The sequence below is a fragment of the Mustela lutreola genome, chromosome 3 (assembly GCF_030435805.1).
Source record: "Mustela lutreola isolate mMusLut2 chromosome 3, mMusLut2.pri, whole genome shotgun sequence".
Classification (NCBI taxonomy): domain Eukaryota; kingdom Metazoa; phylum Chordata; class Mammalia; order Carnivora; family Mustelidae; genus Mustela; species Mustela lutreola.
The window spans coordinates 172,824,406-172,847,065 of NC_081292.1; the positions used below are offsets into that span (position 1 = coordinate 172,824,406).

At 37.9% G+C, this 22,660-nt stretch overlaps 1 protein-coding gene across 26 annotated transcripts in view; it reads right to left on the reverse strand.

Annotated features, from left to right (window-relative positions):
• SP100 (SP100 nuclear antigen) overlaps positions 1-21,576 on the reverse strand; it is a 90,345-nt gene extending 68,769 nt beyond the window's left edge. For all 26 annotated transcript variants that reach the window (XR_009351990.1, XR_009351989.1, XM_059167763.1 and 23 more), the window contains exon 1: positions 21,419-21,576. Coding sequence is in view for 24 of the 26 variants with exons in the window: in XM_059167763.1 (XP_059023746.1) it covers positions 21,419-21,450 (32 nt within the window). In the remaining 2 variants the exon portion in view is untranslated. The remainder of the gene's footprint in view (positions 1-21,418) is intronic.
• Between the last annotated feature and the right edge of the window lie 1,084 nt (positions 21,577-22,660).

Genomic DNA, 22,660 nt, shown 5'->3' on the forward strand with positions numbered 1-22,660 from the left:
AGAACCACCTGCAGTAAACAACACAGCACTGACACTAGCTGCCTAACCTGTTTACACCAAGTCCCACATCCCTGTGCTCTGCCAGTACTTCCATTCTTGGTCAAGTTTGCCTCAATCCCAGCCCATGGGCCTCTTCCCTAGAACACCAGCAGAAACACCTGCCCAACCATATCTCCCAACCAGATTGTTCTGCAAGCCTTCGGTTCTAGTGGAAGTAGCATCAGGTTTCATTTAATAAGTATACCTGAGCACATCTAGTTAAAGCTTGTCACATGCTGACCAAGGAGCAAACATTGCCCACTGCAGAAGGGAGAGCCTCTGCAGATGACTAACCTGAAAGACAGAGCAGCCAAAGTGCAAAAGCAGACTGCATGTAGCACACACCAGACCCAATCCCTGAAGCACCAGGTCCTGGACACTATATGACATCTTCTTCATGAAACCATTACTTGCAGGAGCAGGGAACATAATGGGCTTTTCTAACATATGGAAGAAGACAGAGACTTTGATAAAATGCAAAGATGGAGGAACTCATTCTAAATGAAACACTAAGATAAGGTCACAGCCAGAGAGCTAATTGAAACAGATATAAATAATAAATTTGAGGGAGAATTTAAAGCAATAATCATAAGGACACTCACTGGGCATGAGAAGAGAATGGAAGAGTTCAGGGAGGCCCTTACTGTAGAGATAAAAGAGTTAAAAAACAGTCAGGAATGAAAAATGCAGTAACTGAGATTTGAAACAGATTGGATGTAATGACCATGATGGAATAAACAGAGGAACAAATAAGTGATATAGAAGAAAAAATAAAGGAAAATAATGAAGATGAATAAAAGACAGAAAGAAGAATTACAGAAAATGAGAATAGACTTAGGGAATTCAGTGATTCCATAAAGCACAATAACATTCATATCCTAGGAGTCCCAGAAGAAGAAGAAGAGAGAGAGAGAAGAGGGAAGAAAATTTATTTGAGGAAATAATAGCTGAAAACTTCCCTAATCTGGGGAAGGAAACAGGCATCCAAATCCAAGGGGCACAGAGGACTACCATCAAAATCAACAAGAGCAGGCCAACACCAAGACATATTGTAATTAATTTGCAGAATACAGCAATAAAGAAAATAATCCTAAAAGACAAAGGAAGTCCCTAACTTACAAGGAAAGACCCATAAGGCTAGCTTCAGATCTCTCAAAAGAAACCTGGCAAGCCAGAAGGGAGTGGCATGATATATTCAATATGCTGAGTGGGGAAAATCTGCAACCAAGGATACTCTATTCAGCAAGGCCATCATTCAGAAAAGAAGGAAAGCTAAAGAGTTTCTCAAACAAAAACTAAAAGAGTTCATGACCACTAAACCAGCCCTGGAAGAAATATTAAAAGGGACTCTGAGTGGAAAGGAAAGACCAAAAATGACAAAGATAAGAAAGGAACAGAGAAAATCTCCAGAAATGACAGAACAAATAATAAAATGGCATTAAATGCATATCAATCAATAATTACTCTGAATGTAAATGGACTAAACTCTCTAATCAAAAGACATGGGGTATCAGAATGAATTAAAAAAAAAAAAAACAAGACCCATCTATATGCTGCCTAAAAGGGATTCATGTTAGACCTAAAGTCACAAGCAGATTAAGAGTGAGAAGATGGAGAAATATCTACCAGGCAAATAGATGTCAAAAGAAAACTGGAGTAGCAATACTTAATCAGACAAACTAGATTTTAAACCAAAGACTGTAACAAGAGATGAAGGACACTACAAAGGACATAATAAAGGGGACCATCCAAAAAGAAGATCTAACAGTTGTAAATATTTATGACCCCAACATGAAAGCACCCAAATATATAAAACAATAACAAACAAAGGAACTCATTGATAATAATACAATAATAGTAGGGGACCTTAACAGCCCACTTGCATCAATGGACAGATTATCTAAGCAGAAAATCAACAAGGAGACAATGGCTTAGAATGACACACTTGATCAGATGGACTTAACACATATATTGAGAACATTCCATCCTAAAGTAACAGAAAGCACATTATTTTCAAATGCACATGGGACATTCTCCACAGTAGGTCACATACTAGCTCACAAATCAGGCCTAAACAAGTACAAGAAGACTGAGATCATACCATGCATATCTTCTAACCACAATGCTATGAAACTTGAAGTCAACTACAGGAAAATTTGGAAAGACTACAAATACATGGAGGTTAAACAACATGCTACTAAATAAATGAATTAATCAACCAGGATGTCAAATAAGAAATTTAAGTATACAAGGAAGAGAAAAAGACAAAGACAAAGGGGTGCCTGTGTGACTTGGTTGGGCATCCAACTCTCAGGTCATGATCTGAGGTTCATGAGATTAGACCAGTGTCATTTTCCATGCTGAGCATGCCTGCTTAAGATTCTTTCTCCCTCTCCCTCTGCCCCATCTCCCTGCTCACGGACTCTCACTCTCTCTCTCTTTCTCAAAAGCAAACAAACATGGAAACAAATGCAAATGAAAACACTACAGTCCAAAACCTTTGGGATGCAGCCAAAGGAGTAATAAGAGGGAACTATACAGCAATACAAGCCTGCCTCAAGAAGCAAGAATAATCTCAAATAAACAACCTAACGTTACACCTAAAGGAGCTTGAAAAAGAATAACAAACAAAGCCTATGGCCAGCTGCAGAAGGGAAATAATAAGGATTAGAACAGAAATAATTAGAAACTAAACAAACAAACAAACAATAGAACAGATTAATGAAACCAGGAGATGGTTCTTTTAAAAAATTAATAAAATTGATAAACTCTTAACTAGACTTATGAAAAAGAAAAGAGGAAGGACACAAAAAAAATCGCAAACAAGAGAGGCCAAATAACAACCAGCACCACAGAAAAGCAACCAATTGTAAGAGAATATTATGAAAAACTATATACCAACACATAGGGCAATCTGGAAGAAATTGGTAAATTCCTAGAAACATAAACTATCAAAACTGAAACAGGAAGAAATAGAAAACTTGAACAGATTGATAACCAACAAAGAAATTGAATCAGCAATTAAAAATGTCCCAACAAACAAAAGTCCAGGGCCAGATGGCATCACAGGTGAATTCTACTAAACATTTAGAAAAGTGTTAATACCTATTCTTCTCCAACTATTCAAAAAATAAAATAGGAATAGAAGGAAAAGTTCCAAATTCATTTCATAAAACCAGCATCATGCAGATCCCAAACCCGAAAAAGACTTCATTAAAAAAGAGCTACAGGTCAATACCCCTGATGAACATGGATGCAAATATTCTCAATAAAATACTAGCAAATTGAATCCAACAGTATATTAAAAGAATCATTCACCATGATCAAATGGGATTAATACTGGCTTGCAAGTGTGGTTCAATATTTGCAAATCAATCAGTGTGATACACCACATTAATAAAAGAAAGGGTAACATCCATATGATCCTTTCATATAGGTGGAGAAAAAGCATCTGACAAAGTATAACATCCATTCATAACAAAAACCCTCAACAAAGTAGGGTTAGAGGGAACAAACCATGATATAATAAAGGCCATATACAAAAAAAAAAAAAAAAAAAAAAACCCTATAGCTAATATCATTCTCAATGGGGAAAACCTTCTATAGTATAGTCAGGAAAAAGACAGGAATGACTACTCTCATCACTGTTACTTAACATAGTACTGGAAGTCCTAGCCACAGCAATCAAACAACCAAAAGTAATAAAATGTATCCAAATTGGTAAGGAAAAAGTCAAACTTTCACTATTTTCAGATGATATAATACTCCATAGAAAACCTAAATGACTCCACTAAAAATTTCTAGAACTGATATGTGAATTCAGTAAAGTCACAAGATACAAAATCAACATACAGAAATCTGTTTGTTGATTTTTCTACACCAATAATGAAGCAGTGGAAAGATAAATCAGAGAATCAGACTAATTTACTATTGTGCCAAAAGCAATAAGATACCTAGTGATAAAGCTTACCAAAGAAGTAAAAGATCTATACTGTGAAAACTATAAAGCACTGATGAAGGAAATTGAAGAGGACACAAAGAAGTGGAAAAACATTCCACACTCACAGATTAGAAGAACAATTGTTGTTAGAATGTCTGTATTACTCAAAACAACCTACACATCTAATGCAATCCCTATCAAAATACAAACATTTTTCACAGAGCTAGAACAAACAATTATAAAATTTGTATAGATCCACAAAAGACTCCAAATAGCCAAAGTAATGTTGAAAAAGAAAACCAAAGCTGGAGGCATTACAATTCTGAACTTCAAATTATATTACAAAGCTGTAGTGATCAAAACAGTATGGTACTGACACAAAAACAGACACATGGATCAACAGAACAGAATAGAAAACCCAGAAATGAACCCACATCTATATGGTCAATTAATCTTTGACAAGGCAGAAAAGAATGTCCAATGGGAAAGAGTCCCTTCAACAAATAGTCTTGGAAAAGCTGGATAGCAACATGCAAAAGAATGAAGCTGAACCACTCTCTTACAACACACACACACACACACACACACACACACACACCAAATTCAAAATGGATTAAAGACCTAAATATGAGACAGGAAACCATTAAAATCCTAGAGGAAAACATAGGCAGTAACCTCTTTGACATTAGCCATGGCAACTTCTTACTAAATATGTCTCCTGAGGCAAGGGAAACAAAAGCAAAAATAAACAATTGAGAATCTATCAAAATAAAATCTCTGCACAGTGAAAGAAACAATAAACTAAACAAAAAGGCAACCTACAGAATGGGAAAAGATATTTGCCAGTGACATCTGATAAAGGGTTGGTATCCAAAATTGATAAAGAACTTTTAAAAATCAACACCCAAAACCCAAGTAATCCAGTTAAAAAATGGGCAGAAAACATGAATAGACATTTTTCCAAGAAGACATACAGATGGCCAGCAGACACATGAAAAGATGTTCAACATCACTCATCGTCAGGGAAATACAAACCAAACCACAATGAGATATCACCTCACACCTGTCAGAATGCTAAAATTAACAACACAGGATACAACAGGTGCTGGCTAGGATGTGGAGTAAGAGGAACACTTGCACTGTTGGTTGGAATGCAGATTTATGCATCCAGTCTGGGAAACAGTATGGGGGTTCCTCAAAAAGTCAAAGATAGAACTACCCTAAAATCCAGCAATTGCACTATTAGGTATTTACCCAAAGAATACAAAAATACTTTTTTGAAGGGATACATGCACCATGATGTTTATAGCAGCATTTTCAATAACAGCCAAATTATGGAAAGAACCCAAATATCCATCAACTGATGAACAGATAAAGAAGGTGTGATAAATAAACAAATAAATAAATATGTATACACACACATATACACATTTATGTTTATACACACACACACACACACACACGTACATACAGTGGAATATTACTCAGCCATTAGAAGGAAAGAAAACTTGTCATTTCAAATGATGTGGATGGAGTGTTACATTAAGTGAAATACATCAGTCAAAAATGATAAATACCATATGATTTCACTCATATGTGGAATCTAAGAAACAAAACAAATGAACATAGGGAGGGGGGAAAAAGAGGAAAACCAAGAAACAGACTCTTAACTACAAAGAACAAACTGATGATTAACATAGGGAAGGTGGGCAGAGGGATGGGTTAAATAGGTGATGAGTAATAAGGAGGGCACCTATTGTGATGAACCTTGGGTACTATATATGTGGTGAATCCCTAAGTTCTATACCTGAAACATTATATGTTAACTATCTGGAATTTAAATTTAAAAAATTGGAAAAAAAAAAAAAAAGCAGAGATTGCCAAAGTGACTGCAGAAACAAGACCCAACCACATACCATCACCAAGAAAAAAACTGCAAAATATAAAGATTTAGGTTAAGAATGGAGAAAGAGATACCATGCTAACACTAACAAAACAAACATACAAAAAAGACGGAGTAGTCACATTATTTCTACACAAAAAAACTTTACAGCAAGAAAAATTTTCAAGGAGAAAGAGGGTATTTTGTACAATAAACGTTCAGTTTTCCAAGAAGACTTAATAACCCATGACATATATCTACCTAAACACACAGCATCAAATTACAGAAGGTAAAAGTTGATAAACAGTAATAGAAATAGACTACAATTGGATATATGAAAAGCCTTTTTGTAGTAATTAATAGATCAAGCAGGTGGAGAAGCAATAAGAATGCAGTTGACCTGAAAATCACTATCAATCAACTTTATCTATTTGACATTTTTAGAATACTACATCCAACAGCAGAATACACATATTTCTCAATGGATTACAGGGAATAACAACCCTCACTAAGACAGACCACCCTGTAGGCCATAAAACACATCTGAACAAATTTAAAAGAATAGAAATCATAAAAAGTATATTTTTCAGACATCAGGGAATTAAACTAAACATCAATAACAGAAAGAGGTAGAAAATGCCCAATACTTGGAGATTTAAAAATACACTTCTAAATAATGTCTGGGTCAAAGAAGAGGTCTCAAGACAAATTTAGAAATATTTTGAACTGAATAAAAATGATCATACAACTTATCAAAATTTGTTGGATGAAGGGGCACCTAGGTGGCTCATTTAAGCATCAACGCTTGATTTCAGCACATGTCATGATCTCAGGGTTGTGGGATTGAGCCCCATATTAGACTCTGTGCTGGGTAAGGAGCCAGCTTAAGGTTCTCTTTCTTCCTGTCCCTTCCCCCACCCCACTCACTTGTGCATGCATGTCCACACTCGCTTTATTTATCTTTTTTTTAAAAAAAACTGTGGGATGCAGAAAAAGCAGTGATCAGAGAGAAATGCATTCATTAAATGCAAATATTAGAAAAGAGGAAAGATCTAAAATCAATAATCTATGTTTCTCCACTTAAGAAACTGGAAAAGGGAAGAAAGGAGCAAGATGGTGGAGGAATAGGAGTCAAAAATATCCCAGGAGTTCAGCTATATAGTTATCAAACCATTCTGAACACCTACAAACTCAACAGGAGATAGAACAGAAGAAGAGCAGCAATTCTAGGAAAAGAAAATTAACCGCTTTCTGAAAGGTAGGACACATGGAGAAGTGAATCTGAGGCGACAGAAAGATAGACCTCAGAGGGAGGGGCCACCTCCCAGCAAGTGAGAGAGGAGTGGAGCACAAAATCAGAACTTTTAGAAGTCTGCTCCACTGGGGGAGATCACTCCAAAGGCTAAGTGGGGGTGGAGCCCTCATGGGGACAGTGTGGTCTCAGGACCCATGGGGTCATAGAAAGACCAGGGATGTCTGAGTGTGGCAAACCTGCCAGGGATCGGAGTGGGGAAACCAGCTCCAGAGACAGAGCTGAGGAGTACACTCTCAGCTCAGGGTTACCTTAAACCATGATCTGAGGCACAGTCGGGCCACTGCTCTTTAAGCAGGGACCTCACAAGGGGAAAATCCAGAGAGACCCCCTTCTTCCTCCTAGGGGAGGAGTGGTGTGGGAGTGCATGGCAGGAATCTGCTGGGTTTGGAGACTCCAAACAGGGCCATGCCCAGAGACAGAAATGCTTGGTCACAGGCTGGGTGAGCACAGAGTGTGGCCAGAGACCTGGGAGACAGGAGGGACTGACTGCTTTTCTCTGAGGGCATATTGAGGAGTGGGGCCCTGAGCTCTCAGCTCCTCCGGACTGGAGATTGGGAGGCCGCCATTTTCATTCCCATCCTCCAAAGCTGTATGGAAAGTGTTCAGGGAGCAAAAGCTCCAGAGAGTGAACCCAAGCAGATTGCTTAGCCTGGCCCCTGGCAAGGATAGGGCAGTTCTGCCTTGGGCAAAGACATTTGAGAATCACTGCAACAGGTTCCTTGCCCAGATCAGCAAGAACTTCCAGCCAAGTCCAAGTTCACAAATCAATGAGAACTGCAGAACTCCAGAGCTAGGGGAAAACAACACATAGAATTCATGGCTTTTTTCCCCATGATCGTTTGGTCTTTCAAAGTTAAATCTTTTATCTTTTATTTTTTTCATATTCTATTTTTTAACTATTCCTTCTTCTTATTTTAAAGTTTTTAACTATTCTATCTTATCAACATCTTTTTAAAAATCTTCTTTTAATTTCTTATTTTTAATTCAATTTAATTTTTTTCAGTGCTCCAAGATTCTTTGTTTATGCATCATACCCAGTGCTTCCACGCAATACTTTTAAAATTTCCATTGTTACAGTCGTATTTTATCCTGTCATTGCATTTAACCTTATTTTTTGTATACATATAGAGGGTTTTTCTTTAAAATTTTGAGATACAATTTCTTCTAAATAGATCAAAATATACCCTAAACCTAGCACATGGCTTTGTTCTAGTCTCCAGCCTGATCACATTCTTTCCTCTTTTTTTTTCTTTTTTCAAACCAACTTCTTATCAATTCCTTTTTTAGAATCTTTTTAAATTTTCTTCTTTACAGTCATATTCCATCCCTTCATCGTGTTTACCCTTACTTTTGTATATAAATCAGTTTTTCTTTCTTTAAAATTTTGGGAGGTAGTTTCTTCTAACAGATGAAAATATACCCCAAATCAACTGTGTGACTCTGTTCTATTCACCAGTCTAATATATATATTCTTTTTTCCCACTTTGTTCTCCCCTTTCAGGTCTCTTCTGATTTGGGTAGTGTATATTTTTCTGGGTTCATTACTACCCTTTTAGTATTTTGTTCTCTCATTCATCCATTCTCATCTGGATAAAATGACAAGATGGAAGAACTCACCACACACACACACACACACACACACACAGAACAAGAGGCAGTACGATGGCTAGGGACCTAATCAATATGGACATTAGTAATATGTAAGAACGAGAGTTCAGAATGATGATTATTAAGGTGCTAGCTGGGCTTGAAAAAAAGCATGGAAGATATTAGAGAATCCCTTTCTGGAGAAATGAAATCCTTTCTGGAGAAATAAAAGAACTAAAATTTAACCAAGGTGAAATTTTAAAAGTTGTTTAATGAGATACAATAAATAATGGAGGCTCTTACTGCTAGGATAAATGAGGCAGAAGAGAGAATTAGTGATAGAGAAGACCAAGTGGTGGAGAATAAAGAAGCTGAGCAAGGATGCCTGGGTGGCTCATTGGGTTGGGCAACTGCCTTTGGCTCAGGTTATGATCCCAGAGTCCCAGGATCCAGTCCTGTATTGGACTCTCAGCTCCATGGGGAGTCTGCTTCTTCCTCTGACCTTCTCCCCTCTATGTTCCTTTTTTCTCTCTCTCACTCAAATAAATAAATAAATAAATAAAATCTTTAAAAAAAATTAAATAAACAAATAAATAAAATCCTTAAAAAATACACAGTCTCTGGATAAATAAGCAAGAATAATTTATCATTTAATCTTGTGACATAAAAATAAGGCACACACCATTTTCACCAATGTCCATGAAATATGTACAATCTGGATCATAATCTTGGCCACAAAAGAAATCTCAATAAATTATAATAAGTGGATGCTGAACAGGCTGTAGGTTAAAGAAAATAAACCAAACAGAGAGTTTACAAAAGAAAACAACAAGTACTGTGTTGGATCAAAGATAATATAGACCTTGTGGTTAGAGACTATTTCCAAAATAGAGGAGGAATAATATTCCATTGTATACACCATATCTTCTTTATCCATTCATCTATCAATGGGCACTTGGGCTGCTTCCACATCTTGATGGTTGTAAATAATGCAATAAGCACAGGGATGCATTTACATTTTTGAATTAGTGGGGTTTTTTTCTTTTGGTAAATACTCAGTAGTAGAATTACTCAATCATTTGGTATTTTATTTTTAATTATTAAAAGAATGAGATCTTGCTATGATCTCATGATGAGATATTATGCTAAATTAAAGAAGTCAGACAGAAAAAGACAAGTACCATATGATTTCACTTACACGTGGAATCTAAAAAACAAAACAAAACAAACAAAAAAACAAAAAAAACAAAATCAGACTTTTAAATTCATAGAACAAACCAGTGGTCACAAGAGGGGAGGTCCAGGTGATGGAATGGGTGAAATAGGTAACAGTTATTAAAAGATACAAAGTTCCAGTTATAAAATAAATAAGTCACAGAGAGGAAAAATACAGCAAAAGGGATACAGTGAGTAATATTGTAATAATGTTGTATGGTGACACATGATTATACTTATCCTGATGAACACTGAATAATATATAGAATTGTTGAATCAGTACCCTGTACACCTGAAATGAATATAATATTGTATGTTAATTATGCTTCAATTAATAAAAAGATCAATAATAAAAAAATTTAGCCTAAAAAACATGAAACCATCATAGCAAGGAAAAAAGAGGAAGAAAAAGTTAAATAATGAAATGAGTAGAGATGGTTCAACATTAGGACATCTCCTTAGATAATTTAGTACATCAACAGACAAAAAGGAGGGAAAAAGCACATAAGTATATCCCTAAGTTGTTTTTTATTATCAATTATAGTGGTTATTTTTTATTTAATTAACATATAATGTATTATTTGTTTCAGGGGCACAGGTCTATGACTCATCAGTCTTACACAATTCACAGCACTCACCATAGCATATACCCTCCCCAGTGTCCATTCCTCCCACCCCTCTCTTCTCCAGAAACCCTCAGTTTGTTTCCTGAGATTAAGTCTGTTATGGTTTGTCTCCCTCTTTGGTTTCATCTTGTTTCATTTTTCCCTCCCAATGATCCTCTGTCTTGTTTCTCAAATTACTCATATCAGTGAGATCATATAATTGTCTTTCTCTGATTGACTTATTTCACTTAGCATAAGACCCTCTAGTTCCATCCACGTCATTGCAAATGACAAGATTTAATTTTTTGATGGCTGCATAGTATTCATATGTGTACACACACACACACCACCTCTTCTTTCTTTTTCTTTTTTTATTTTAAAGATTTTATTTATTTATTTGAGAGAGAGAGAGATCACAAGTAGGGAGAGAGAGAGGAAGGGAAGCAGGCTCCCCGCCTAGCAGATACCCCAATGTGGCGCTTGATCCCAGGACCCCAGGATCATGACCCGAGCTGAAGGCAGAGGCTTTAACTCACTGAGCCACCCAGGTGCCCCCCACCTCTTCTTTAACCATTCATCTGTTGATGGACATCTAGGCTCTTTCCATAATTTAGCTATTGTGAACATTGCTGCTATAAACATTGTTGTGCATGTGCCCCTTCAGATCACTACGTTTGTATCTTTAGGGTAAATACCCAGTAGTGCAATTTCTGGTTCATAGGGTAGCTCTACTTTCAACTTTTTGAGGAAACTCCATACTGTTTCCCAGAGTGGCTGTGCCAATTTACTTTCCCATTTATAGTGCATGAGGGTTCCCTTTTCTCCACATCCTCACCAACACTTGTTACTTCTTGACTTTTTGGTATTAGCCATTCTGAAAGGTGTGATGTGATAGCTCATTGAGGTTTGGATTTGCATTTCCCTGATAATTAATGGTGTTGAGCATCTTTTCATGAGTTTTGGGCCACCTATAGGTCATTTTGGGGAAAATGTCTATTTATTTATTTATTTATTTATTTATTTTTAAAAGATTTTATTTATTTATTTGACAGAGAGAGATCACAAGTAGACAGAGAGGCAGGCAGAGAGAGAGAGGGAAGCAGGTTCCCTGCTGAGCAGAGAGCCCGATGCGGGCCTTGATCCCAGGACCCTGAGATCATGACCTGAGCCGAAGGCAGGGGCTTAACCCACTGAGCCACCCAGGCGCCCGAAAATGTCTATTTAGAGCTTCTGCCAATTTGTATATCAGATTAGCTTTTTGCTATTGAGTTGAGTTCTTTATATATTTTAGACATTAACCCCATATTGAACATATGATTTGCAAATATTTTCTCTTATTCATTAGGTTACCTTCTCGTTTTGTTGATTGATGCCTTCTGTTGCTGTGCAGAAGCTTTTTAATTTGATGTATTCCACTTGTTTATTTTTGCTTTTGTTGCTTTTGCTTTTGGATCAAATACAAAAATTCAACACCAAGACCATTATCAAGTAGTTTATCAACTATGTTTTCTTCTAGGACTTTTATGGTTTCAGGTCTTACATTCAAGTCTTTAATTCATTTGGGTTAGTTTTTGTATACATTATATTCTATTTATGAGGGGGTATATAAAAAAATGAAACTTCTTCAGTCAAGAAGACTGAAAATAAAGGGATTGGAAAAGACACACTAAGCAAATGCAAAGAGTGTTTTGCGAAAAAACCTAAAATTAGAAGCAAATAGAAGTTATGTTGAAAAGCCTTACAAATAATGTAGGTTATTTCATACTGATAAAATATACACTTCACCAGACCATATTGTAGAAGTCATGATCTATAAGAAAATGTCTTTAAAATACTGAGGGGAATACATTACATGTTAATAAAAAAATAAATTTTTTAAAAAGATTTTATTTATTTATTTGACAGAGAGAGATCACAAGCAGGCAGAGAGTTAGGCAGAGAGAGAAGGGGAAGCAGGCTCCCCGCTGAGCAGAGAGCCCGACGCGGGGCTCGATCCCAGGACACTGAGATCATGACCTGAGCCGAAGGCAGCGGCTTAATCCACTGAGCCACCCAGGCGCCCCCAAAATAAAAATTTTTTTAAAATAAAAATAAAATACTGAGAGGACATATTTTATAGCTAGATAGTGGCAGAGCTAGGATTCAGAACACCCCTCCCCAAACTTTCTAAATACCCCCTGAGCTCCTATCCTCCCTCCTGGCCAGCATTAAATAGCACACTATGAATCACTATATTATATTACTTTTCAAATATGGAGAAGCTGCAAAATCACATGTATTAGGCCACAAGAAAATTAACAATTAACTATGAAATGAAAGAGAATCTTAAGGAACACTTTCTCTAACCACATTTGATAAAACCAGAACAAACAACCAGGACAAAGAAAGATCTCCTTCAATCCTATTCACTGAGAAATTTTCAAAACTCCTTCCAAATAGTCCTTAGTTCTTATTGTTGTTGTTGTTGTTTAAGATTTTTTTTATTTATATGACAGGCACAGATCACAAGTGGGCAGAGAGGCGGGCAGAGTAAGAGAGAGGTGGAAGCAAGCTCCCTGCTGAGCAGAGAGCCTGATGCGGGACTCAACCCCAGGATCCTGGGATCATGACTTGAGCTGAAGGCAGAGGCTTAACCCACTGGGCCACCAGGTGCCCCCAAACAGTCCTTAGTTTAAAAAGTAAATCAAAATAGAAATTACAGAAGAGTAAGAAACAAACTTTAATGAAAACATATAAAACCACAGACATATAAAAACCAGATATACCCAAAGTGGCACCAATTCATGGCTTAAAATGTATTTATTAGAAAACAAGAAACATTGAAAAGTAAATTAAATTTTAAATCAAACTATTAAGAAAAGATGTCAAGGTAACCCCCAATGAAGACAAAAATGAAGAAAGAAAAATAATATAAAAATATAATAAAGAACAGTAGGATTTAATTAAATTTCAGACAAAAGATAAAAATAATGGATCGATAACAATCAATAGGTGATTCTTTGAAGAGACAATAAAATGCAAAGTTTGATCAAGAGAACAAAAGAAAAGACATAAATGAACAATGCTGGGAAGAAAGAAAATTAGTTAAGGAAAGATTAAAACTGCAATTAAAGAAAAGGTTAAAACTTTACAAAAGAAATCCTTGTATAATTTTCTACCAATAAATATGACAATCTAGGAAAAATGGCTACTTTTTAGGAAAATATGAATCATCAAAACTGAGCCTCAACATGAGAACTAAATAGAACTAAAAGTAATAGGAATGCATAATGTATTTCAAGACCAATCCTAACCCTGCTGCCTCCCCTACTACAATATCAGTTTCAAATAGTTTTATAGACAATTTCCAGCAACCCTTCAAAGAACAGATAATATCCATAATAAATAAATCATTCCAATACAATTTTATAAATTTTCAAATCACACTAAATCATTTTTTTAAAAGATATTGTTTATTTATTTGACAGACAGAGATCACAAATAGGTAGAGAGGAAGGCAGAGAGAGGGGGGAAGCAGTCTCCCTGCTGAGCAAAGAGCCTAATGTGGGACTTGATCTCAGGACCCTGGGATCATGACCTGAGCTGAAGGCAGAGCTTTAACCCATTGAGCCACCCAGGTGCCACACCCTCCATCATTTTAAGACTACTTTATTTCTGCTATAAATACCAGATAAATGAAAGTCCTCAATAATTAGCAAACCAAATTCAGCATGCATTAAAATGATCATACACCATGATCACATGGGACTTATTTCAAGGATATAAGGTGGTTCAATATCAGTAAAACAACCCACATGATATAAACTTAAATAAAATGAAGGACACAAGTCTTATGATCATCTCAACAGATGCAGGAAAACTATTAGACCAAACTCAATACTCATTTATGATAAAAACTCTCAACAAAGTAGGGTTAGAGGGAACATATCTGAACATAATAAAGGGCATAAAGGGCGTACCAACAACTAACACCATGCTCAACAGTGAAATGCTAAAAGCTTTTCCTCTAAGATCATAAACAAGGTAAGGATGTCCCCTACCTTGCTACTTGTTTTCAACATAGTACTGGAAGTCCTAACAATAGCAATCAGACAAGAAAAAGAAATTAAAAGCATCTGAATTCGTAAAGAAATAAAACTGTCACTGTTTGCAGAAGACGTGATACTATATATAGAAAACCCTAAAGACTCCACCAAAAAAACCTGTTAGATCTAATAAACAAATTTGGTAAAGTTGCAGGATATAAAATTAATATACAGAAATCTGTTGCATTTTCTATATGTGAATAACAAACTTACAGAAAGAGAAATTAAGAAAATGCTATTTACAATAGCACCCAAAATAGCAAAATACCTAAGAATAAATTTAAACAAGGAGGTCAAAGACTTGTACTCTGAAAACTGTAAGACACTGATGAAAGAAATTAAAGATGACACAAATAAGTGGACAGATACACTATGGTCATGGATCAAAACAAATTAATGTTAAAATTTTCATACTACTGAAAGCAATATAATTCCTATCAAAATACCAACAATATTCTTCACAAACTAAAACAAATAATCCAGAAATTTGTATAGAAACACAAAAGATCCCAAGTAGCCAGAGCAAACTTGAGGAAGAATAACAAAGCTGGAGGCATGACAGATTTCATGCTATACTACAACACTATGATAATCAAAACAGAATGGTACTAGCACAAAAATAGACAGAAAGATCAGTGGAACAGAATAGAGAGCCCCCCCCCCCCAAAAAACCCACATTTATACAGCCAAATAATCTATGATAAAGGAGGCAAGAATATACAATGGGGGAAAAGACAGTATCTTCAATTAGTGAGGCTAGGAAAACTGAACAGCTACATGCAAAAGAATGAAACTGGACACTATCTTACACCATACACAAAAATAAACTAAAATTGGATTAAAGTCCTAAATGTAAGACCTAAAAGATAAGACTCCAAAGAGAAAAATAGGTAGTAAACTCTTGAACATTGGTTTCAACAATTTTTTTTAAAGTAGGCTCTATGACCAACATGTGGCTTGAACTAATGACCTCGAGATCAAGAGTTACATAGTCTACCAACTGAGCCAGCCAGGTGCCCCAAATGATCTTAATTATATATATATATATATATAATTTTATATTTGGATCTCTTTAGGCAAGGGCAACAAAAGCAAAACTAAACAACTGGAACCACCTGAAACTAAAAAGCTTTTGTACAGTGAAAGAAACCATTTACAAAAGGCAACCTGGAGGAGGGGAGAAGATATTTGCAAATGATCTATTTCACAAGAGGTTAGTATCTAAAACATAAAGAACTGCTACAACTCAACACCAAAAAAATAAGCAATCCAATTAAAAAATGGATGGAGGACCTGAATAGACATTTTCCCAAAGAAGACATACAGATGGCCAACAGACAGAGAAGATGATCAACATCACTGATGACCAGGTAAGTGCGAATCCAAACCATGAGATGTCACCTCACACCTGTCAGAATGGCAAGAATTAAAAAGACAAGAAATAACAAGTGTTGGTGAGGATGTGGAGAAAAAGAAACATTTAATGCACTGTTGGTAGAAATGTAAATTAGTACAGCCACTATGAAAAATGGTATGGAGGATCCTCAAAAGATTAAAAACAGAAATACTGTGTGAGCCAGGAATTCTACATCTGGATATTTATCTGAAGAAAATAAAAATGCTAATTCAAAAAGATATGTGCACCCTCATGTTCACTGCAGCATTGTTTACAGTAGCCAAGATATGAAAACAATCTAAGTTTCCATCAATAGAGGAATGGCTAAGGAAGATTCGGTAATATATACTATATAATGGAATATTACTCGGCCATAAAAAGAAGGAAATCTTTGTCATTTTCAATGACATGGATGGACCTAGAGGGTATGACATTAAGTAAAATAAGTCAGAGAAAGACAAGTACTGTATGATTTCACTTACATGTGGAATCTAAAAAAATAAACAAATGAATAAACACGACAAAACAGAAACAGACTCATAAGTACAGGGAACAAACTGATGATTGCCCAAGAGGAGGTAGGTGGGAGGAATGGGTAAAATAGGTGAAGGGGATTAAGAGGTACACACTCCCAGTTATAAAATAAATAAGCCAAAGGGAAGTAGGGGCACCTGAGTGGCTCAGTGGGTTAAGCCTCTGCTTTCGGCTCAGGTCATGATCTCAAGGTCCTGGAATCGAGTCCCGCATCAAGCTCTCTGCTCAGCAGGGAGCCTGCTTCCCCCTCTCTCTCTGCTTGCCTCTCTGCCTATTTATGATCTCTCTCTGTCAAATAAATAAATAAAATCTTTAAAAAATTAAAAATAAAAATAAAAAAGCCAAGGAGATGTAGAGTATAGCACAGAGAATACAGTCAATAATAATCTAATAATTTTGTATGGTTACAGGTGGTAACTAAACTTACTCTGGCAGTGGTTTCATAATGTATATACATGTCAAATCACTGTGCTGTACACCTAAAACCAATATAATATTATATGCCAATTATACTTCATTTAAAACAAAAAACAGAACCCAATAAATGAAAAGACAAAACAAAAGACACCAACTTGCAAATTTAAGAAAGTCTAGAAACCCCAAAAAGGAAAAACACAAAACAAAAAACCAAAATTTAAAAATTTAAAGAAACAAACAAATCTAGACTTACTACAGTATAAGTGCTGAGAGAAAAATCTTAAAAGCATTCATAGGACAAATTCAGGAACCACAACCAAACCTCAAGCAATAAACTTTGAAAACTGACAGTTAATCAACTAGTCAATCCATGACTGTACATTCCTGGTGTGGTGGGGCAGGATTAAAAAATCTCCCCCAACTCCCACAAGCAATATAGCTTTCTGTTGATAAAACTGTGAAAGTTGAAAAAAAAATTTAAAAACTTTACTGAAGAGATGGAACTATGGTAAGGCATTAGCAGGCAAAAGTAAAGTCAAAAGGAGAAACCAGAGATGGAAGCAGGCACAGAGCTACTTTTGACTTGATGGAATGCTGATTCAAGGGAATCAGAACCTCGGGTTTGACAACTTTAAGGGGTGAGGGGGACAGAAGTGAAATCTGGAGTCCACACAAGGTGGAGGGTCCAGCGGGAGTCCCGGCCACCACCACCACCACATCTTCCCAGTGAGAATGGAGTGCAGCGGGCAGCTCTGGAAAGATGTGGCTTCCTCCAAGTGCTCTCAGACCCGGACCTGTGTTAAGGAGTTCCTGGAGGCACCTGAACGTGGCAAACCAAAACTCTTTCCAAAGTGGTACCTTCATTGCAGTCCTTGATTTTACCTAAAAATAATTTCCCCAATACAGTGCTAGTACACAAAGACACTAAGCAAAAAAACCTTTGTGAACAGAACATTATGTTTCCCTTTTCTTTGTGGGAAGCGGAAAATGGTAACTTTTCAGTGGAGAAGCCTGGCAAACACCACCTTCATTCAATGATGAAGGTCAACTTCTCTGGTGATAAGTCAGGTTGGCATATATCCCCTGATGTGATGTGATGAGGAGGGCACTTCACCTCCTTGGTACACTCTCAGAAAACCCATCGGCCCAGGCTAATCCTGAGAAAATCATCCAGATGAATGCAAATTAAAAAGAACTCTACACATTTCTGCAAAGAAGACATCCAGATGGCCAACAGACACATGAAAAAGGGAAATACAAATCAAAACCACAATGAGATATCACCTCACACCAGTCAGAATGGCTAAAATTAACAAGTCAGGAAATGACAGATGTTGGCGAGGATGCAGAGAAAGGGGAACCCTCCTACACTGTTAGTGGGAATGCAAGATGGTGCAACCACTCTAGAAAACAGCTTGGAGGCTCCTCAAAAAGTTGAAAATAGAACTACCTTACGACCCAGCAATTGCACTACTGGGTATTTACCCTAAAGATATAAACGTAGTGATCCGAAGGGGCACGTGCACCCAAATGTTTATAGCAGCAATGTCCCCAATAGCCAAACTATGGAAAGAACCTAGGTGTCCATCAACAGACGAATGGATAAAGAAGATGTGGTATATATACACAATGGAATACTATGCAGCCATCAAAAGAAATGAAATCTTGCCATTTGTGACGACATTGATGGAACTAGAGGGCATCATGCTTAGCAAAATAAGTCAATCAGAGAAAGATAACTATGGTATGATCTCCCTGATATGAGGAAGTGGAGATGCAACATGGGGGCTTAAGGAGGTAGGAGAGAATAATGAATGAAACAAGATGGGATTGGGAGGGAGACAAACCATAAGTGACCCTTAATCTCACATAACAAACTGAGGGTTGCTGGGAGGAGGGGGTTTGGGAGAGGGGGATGGGGTTATGGACATTGGGGAGGGTATGTGCTATGCTGAATGCTGTGAAGTGTGTAAACCTGGAGATTCACAGACCTGTACCCCTGGGGATAAAAATACATTATATGTTTATAGAGAAATTTTTTTAAAAAATTTAAAAAAAAAAGCAGTCTACAGAATGCCTGACCAGTACTCTTCAAACTGTCAAGGTCGTGAAAGAAAAGGAGAGACTGAGAAACTGTCACACACCAGAAGTGTGTGGAGTCCTAGATTGGATTGTAGAACAGTGCCTTAATGTATATTAATGGAAAAGCTGATGAAACTGAAAAAAAAAAAAGAAAAAAAGTCCAGAGTTTAATTCACAGTGATGTTACCAATACTGTTTTTTCAGTTTTGAAAAATGTGCCATAGTCATGTCAGAGGGATAATGTCACAGGAAATGAAACTGGGTGTGCTGAATGTAAAAGCTTTGTACTCTCTCTGCAACTTCTCTGTAAATGTAAAATTATTCCAAAATTAAAAGCTTGTTTTTTAAAAAAAGTATGAGTGAGAAGCAGCAGAAACAACAGAAAACAGGGCCAGCTACAAACACCTACCATGTTGAAAGTATTAGATACCAACCTAAAATTTCTTTAATCTGTTAGCTCTTTTATAAAACCTTTTTATAAAAGAAATCTACAGCAAACATCATCCATAACGTGCAGTGATAAAAACTTTCCCTTTGGGATTAGGATCAGGATAGAATCATTGCCATCAGTACTGGGGATAGACTTGAATCCACCATCTTAAGAGCTCAGGAGCTGTGGCTGAACACCATGCACAGAATTCATCGTAACTTTTCCCCCTCATATGAATTATTTATAACAGAGGGCGCATCTAGCTTATGAAATCAATAGCATAAAAAGTCTACACTGTAAATTTTAAGCTTTAATAAGATCGAGTCATCATAAAGTTCAAAGACAAGGAGAGTATATTTATAACTTTCAGAATATTTAGCAAATTCTCCTTTCTCGTTAAAGAAACGACAATCATGTCAACTGAGTAACACTGGACAATAAATGAACCAGCAATTTATGGAAGAGGCAAATGGCCAAAAAACACTGTCCAGCCTCCTGTGGAATCAGGAACATGCACAGTAAATCAAGATGCAACTTTTATCCACCACCTTTGCAAAGTTTGGGTGTGGGGAGAGGGTTTCTCTCATTTGATATTGGCTCAGCTACTTAGAAAGACAATCTGGCAGGATGTATAAACAAGTAAATATTAGTAACCTTTGCTTCCACAATTCTACTTTTTTGGTTGTTGACATGAGACAAATACTTGTAAATGTACAAAAATATAAGGAAATAGATGATTCTTATTATAGCTTGTTGGTAAAGCGAACAACTGAATATGACCTAAATGTCCATCAGTGGGGGCTGGGGGGGATGGTTTAAGACTTACGATATATCGATTCTATGGAACAGCATATAGCTCTTAAAAAGAATGGAGTGTATCTATATGAAGGTGATCACTAGGATTTTCACTCTTAAAATAAGAGAAAATGAAAAATGCAAAATGGGATATACAATATAATCCCATTTATTAAAAAGGCAAGGCACAATATGCATATTTAGGCAAAGAAGCTATATATAGAAATGCACAGAAAAAGATCTGAAAGGCTCTTCAGGAAACACTTAATAGGACCGGACTGGAAGTTGCAGTGGGGTAGGTGGGAAACAAGGCTCTTGCTCTTGACATACTTCCACTTTGTTAAAAATTTTATGAACGAGAATGTATAATGCATTTCTTTTGTAGTAAATAATAAATTGATTAAAATATTAAGTAATATTATTTCTGACCCATTACTAGAGAAAAAGATAGGATTTTCGCCCACTACATACCCTCCCCCCTTTTTTGGGTCAGAGACACAATCCATTCCAGAACAGAAAATCATAGTCAAGATCAAACCCCTGAGTCTGCACTTCTCTTGGGTGCTCTGGAGCCTTTCTCCTCCTTTTAGGACAGGGGCCCAGCCAGAGAGGAGCAGGGCCCGAAGGAGGCCTGTCCAAAGGATAGGTGTGAGCCCACAGCACCCCACGTTGGAGCGTAATTCAGGTGTTGCCTCTGATCTGCATATCTTTTCAACAACCTTCATTGCGGTGAGTCACCAAGGGAGAGGAGGCCGAGGGAAAGGAGAAAGTTCAGAGGTCATGAGGAGAGAGCAAATCCCTGTCACAAGCCTCATAAAGGACCGGGACTTCAGACAGGCCTCCAGCTGAGCCCGGTGACCAAAAAAAAAAAAAAAAGAAAGAAAGAAAGTCCTTTGTGTGGTGGAAAGCTGGATGAACACCTCATTTCCTCGTTACCCCTTCCTGCCCTTAGTATATTCCAAGCCAGCATTCTTATAAACCGGGTCTCAAGTAGAGATTTAGTTTAGTGTCCCAACTTCAGGGTCCTTAGAAAGACAGGGAAGCAGTCCATGGCCACAGAGAGACAGAGGAGAGAGGGAAGGAGACTGAGACTGACCTGGTGCTGAAGCCACTGCCTCCATCAGCCATCTTCCCCCTCTGGCCCACCTGGGCCCTGCCTGGGCCTCAAGTGTGGCCTCTGAACCCTCCGTCCCGTGGCCTGGTTCAGGGTGGCTGCAGGAGCCCAGAGCAGGAAGTTTGTGAATTGCCTCACACCCAGAGAGCTCCGCCCAAATGGGGAAAAGAGAAGTGAAAGTATCTCTGAGTTGCTGGGCATTGTTTCCCTCCTGGAGCTCCACGATGATTCTTAGGCCCCCAAGACACAGAACAACAGGAAGGGAGGCCGAGGAGGGACGATCAGGGCCCCCGAGGAGCAGAGCCAGGCCCCAGGGGGCCACTTGTTGGCACAAAGACACAGAAACATCTATGTGTCCTCCAGCCTTCCTGACCTGTCTAAGAAGGTTTCTGAGTATAATGAGTATAACAGCGGGGGGTCGGGGTGGGGGTGGGGGCTCGTTATTTGCCCCTTCCCCTCACCGACATGGCTGGGGGGCGAAAGAGGGAAAGGGAAAGTTCACATCTTTTCCCTTCCTGTGGGAGAGCCTGGACCCAGCAAGATGCCAGCATGGGAACCCAGGACTGGAGAGAGCCCAAATTCTCAGCATCCTAAACCAGGGCACGTGTGCTTAGTGTCCCTGGAAATCCACCAAAGGTAAGAGAGAAACCTTCAAGGCCACAGCCAAGGCGATGACGTTGGTTAACATCTCAGGTGCCTGGATTTAAAGTGTATTTCCCAAATTCAGCCCTGAGACACCTGAAAAGCAGTCAGTCACTAGGGTGCCGAGCAGCATCGGCTTCCCTTGGATGGACAGGGAGGTTGGAACCGACAGGACCTGGAAGCCAATGGGCAGGTGAGCCCCGTGGGGAGGAGGACCCTCTGCCTCAGAGTCCTGTCTGTCCACGATGTCTCCTTTAGATGTGAATCATCATTCCACAAAGCCTGAGAAGTGACCGAGAAGACTTCATTACATTTGAAACCGCCGGGGGAAGGAGGTTTCTATCCTGTTTCCATGGATATTCTGTCTTCCCCCCAAAGGGGTAAATGGCAGTCTGGCTGGGATTCCAGGTTGTTGACAAAGACTCCTTTACCCGTGGGCCAGGTGTCTATACCAGGAGCAGCACACACCTGGATCTCTCTCCCTCTCTCCCTCTCTCCCGCTTTCCCTCTCTCTCTCCCACTCTCCCTCACTTGCAGGGGTAGCAGGACTGGAAGCTGAGGCAGTGTTGAGCACATCTGTCC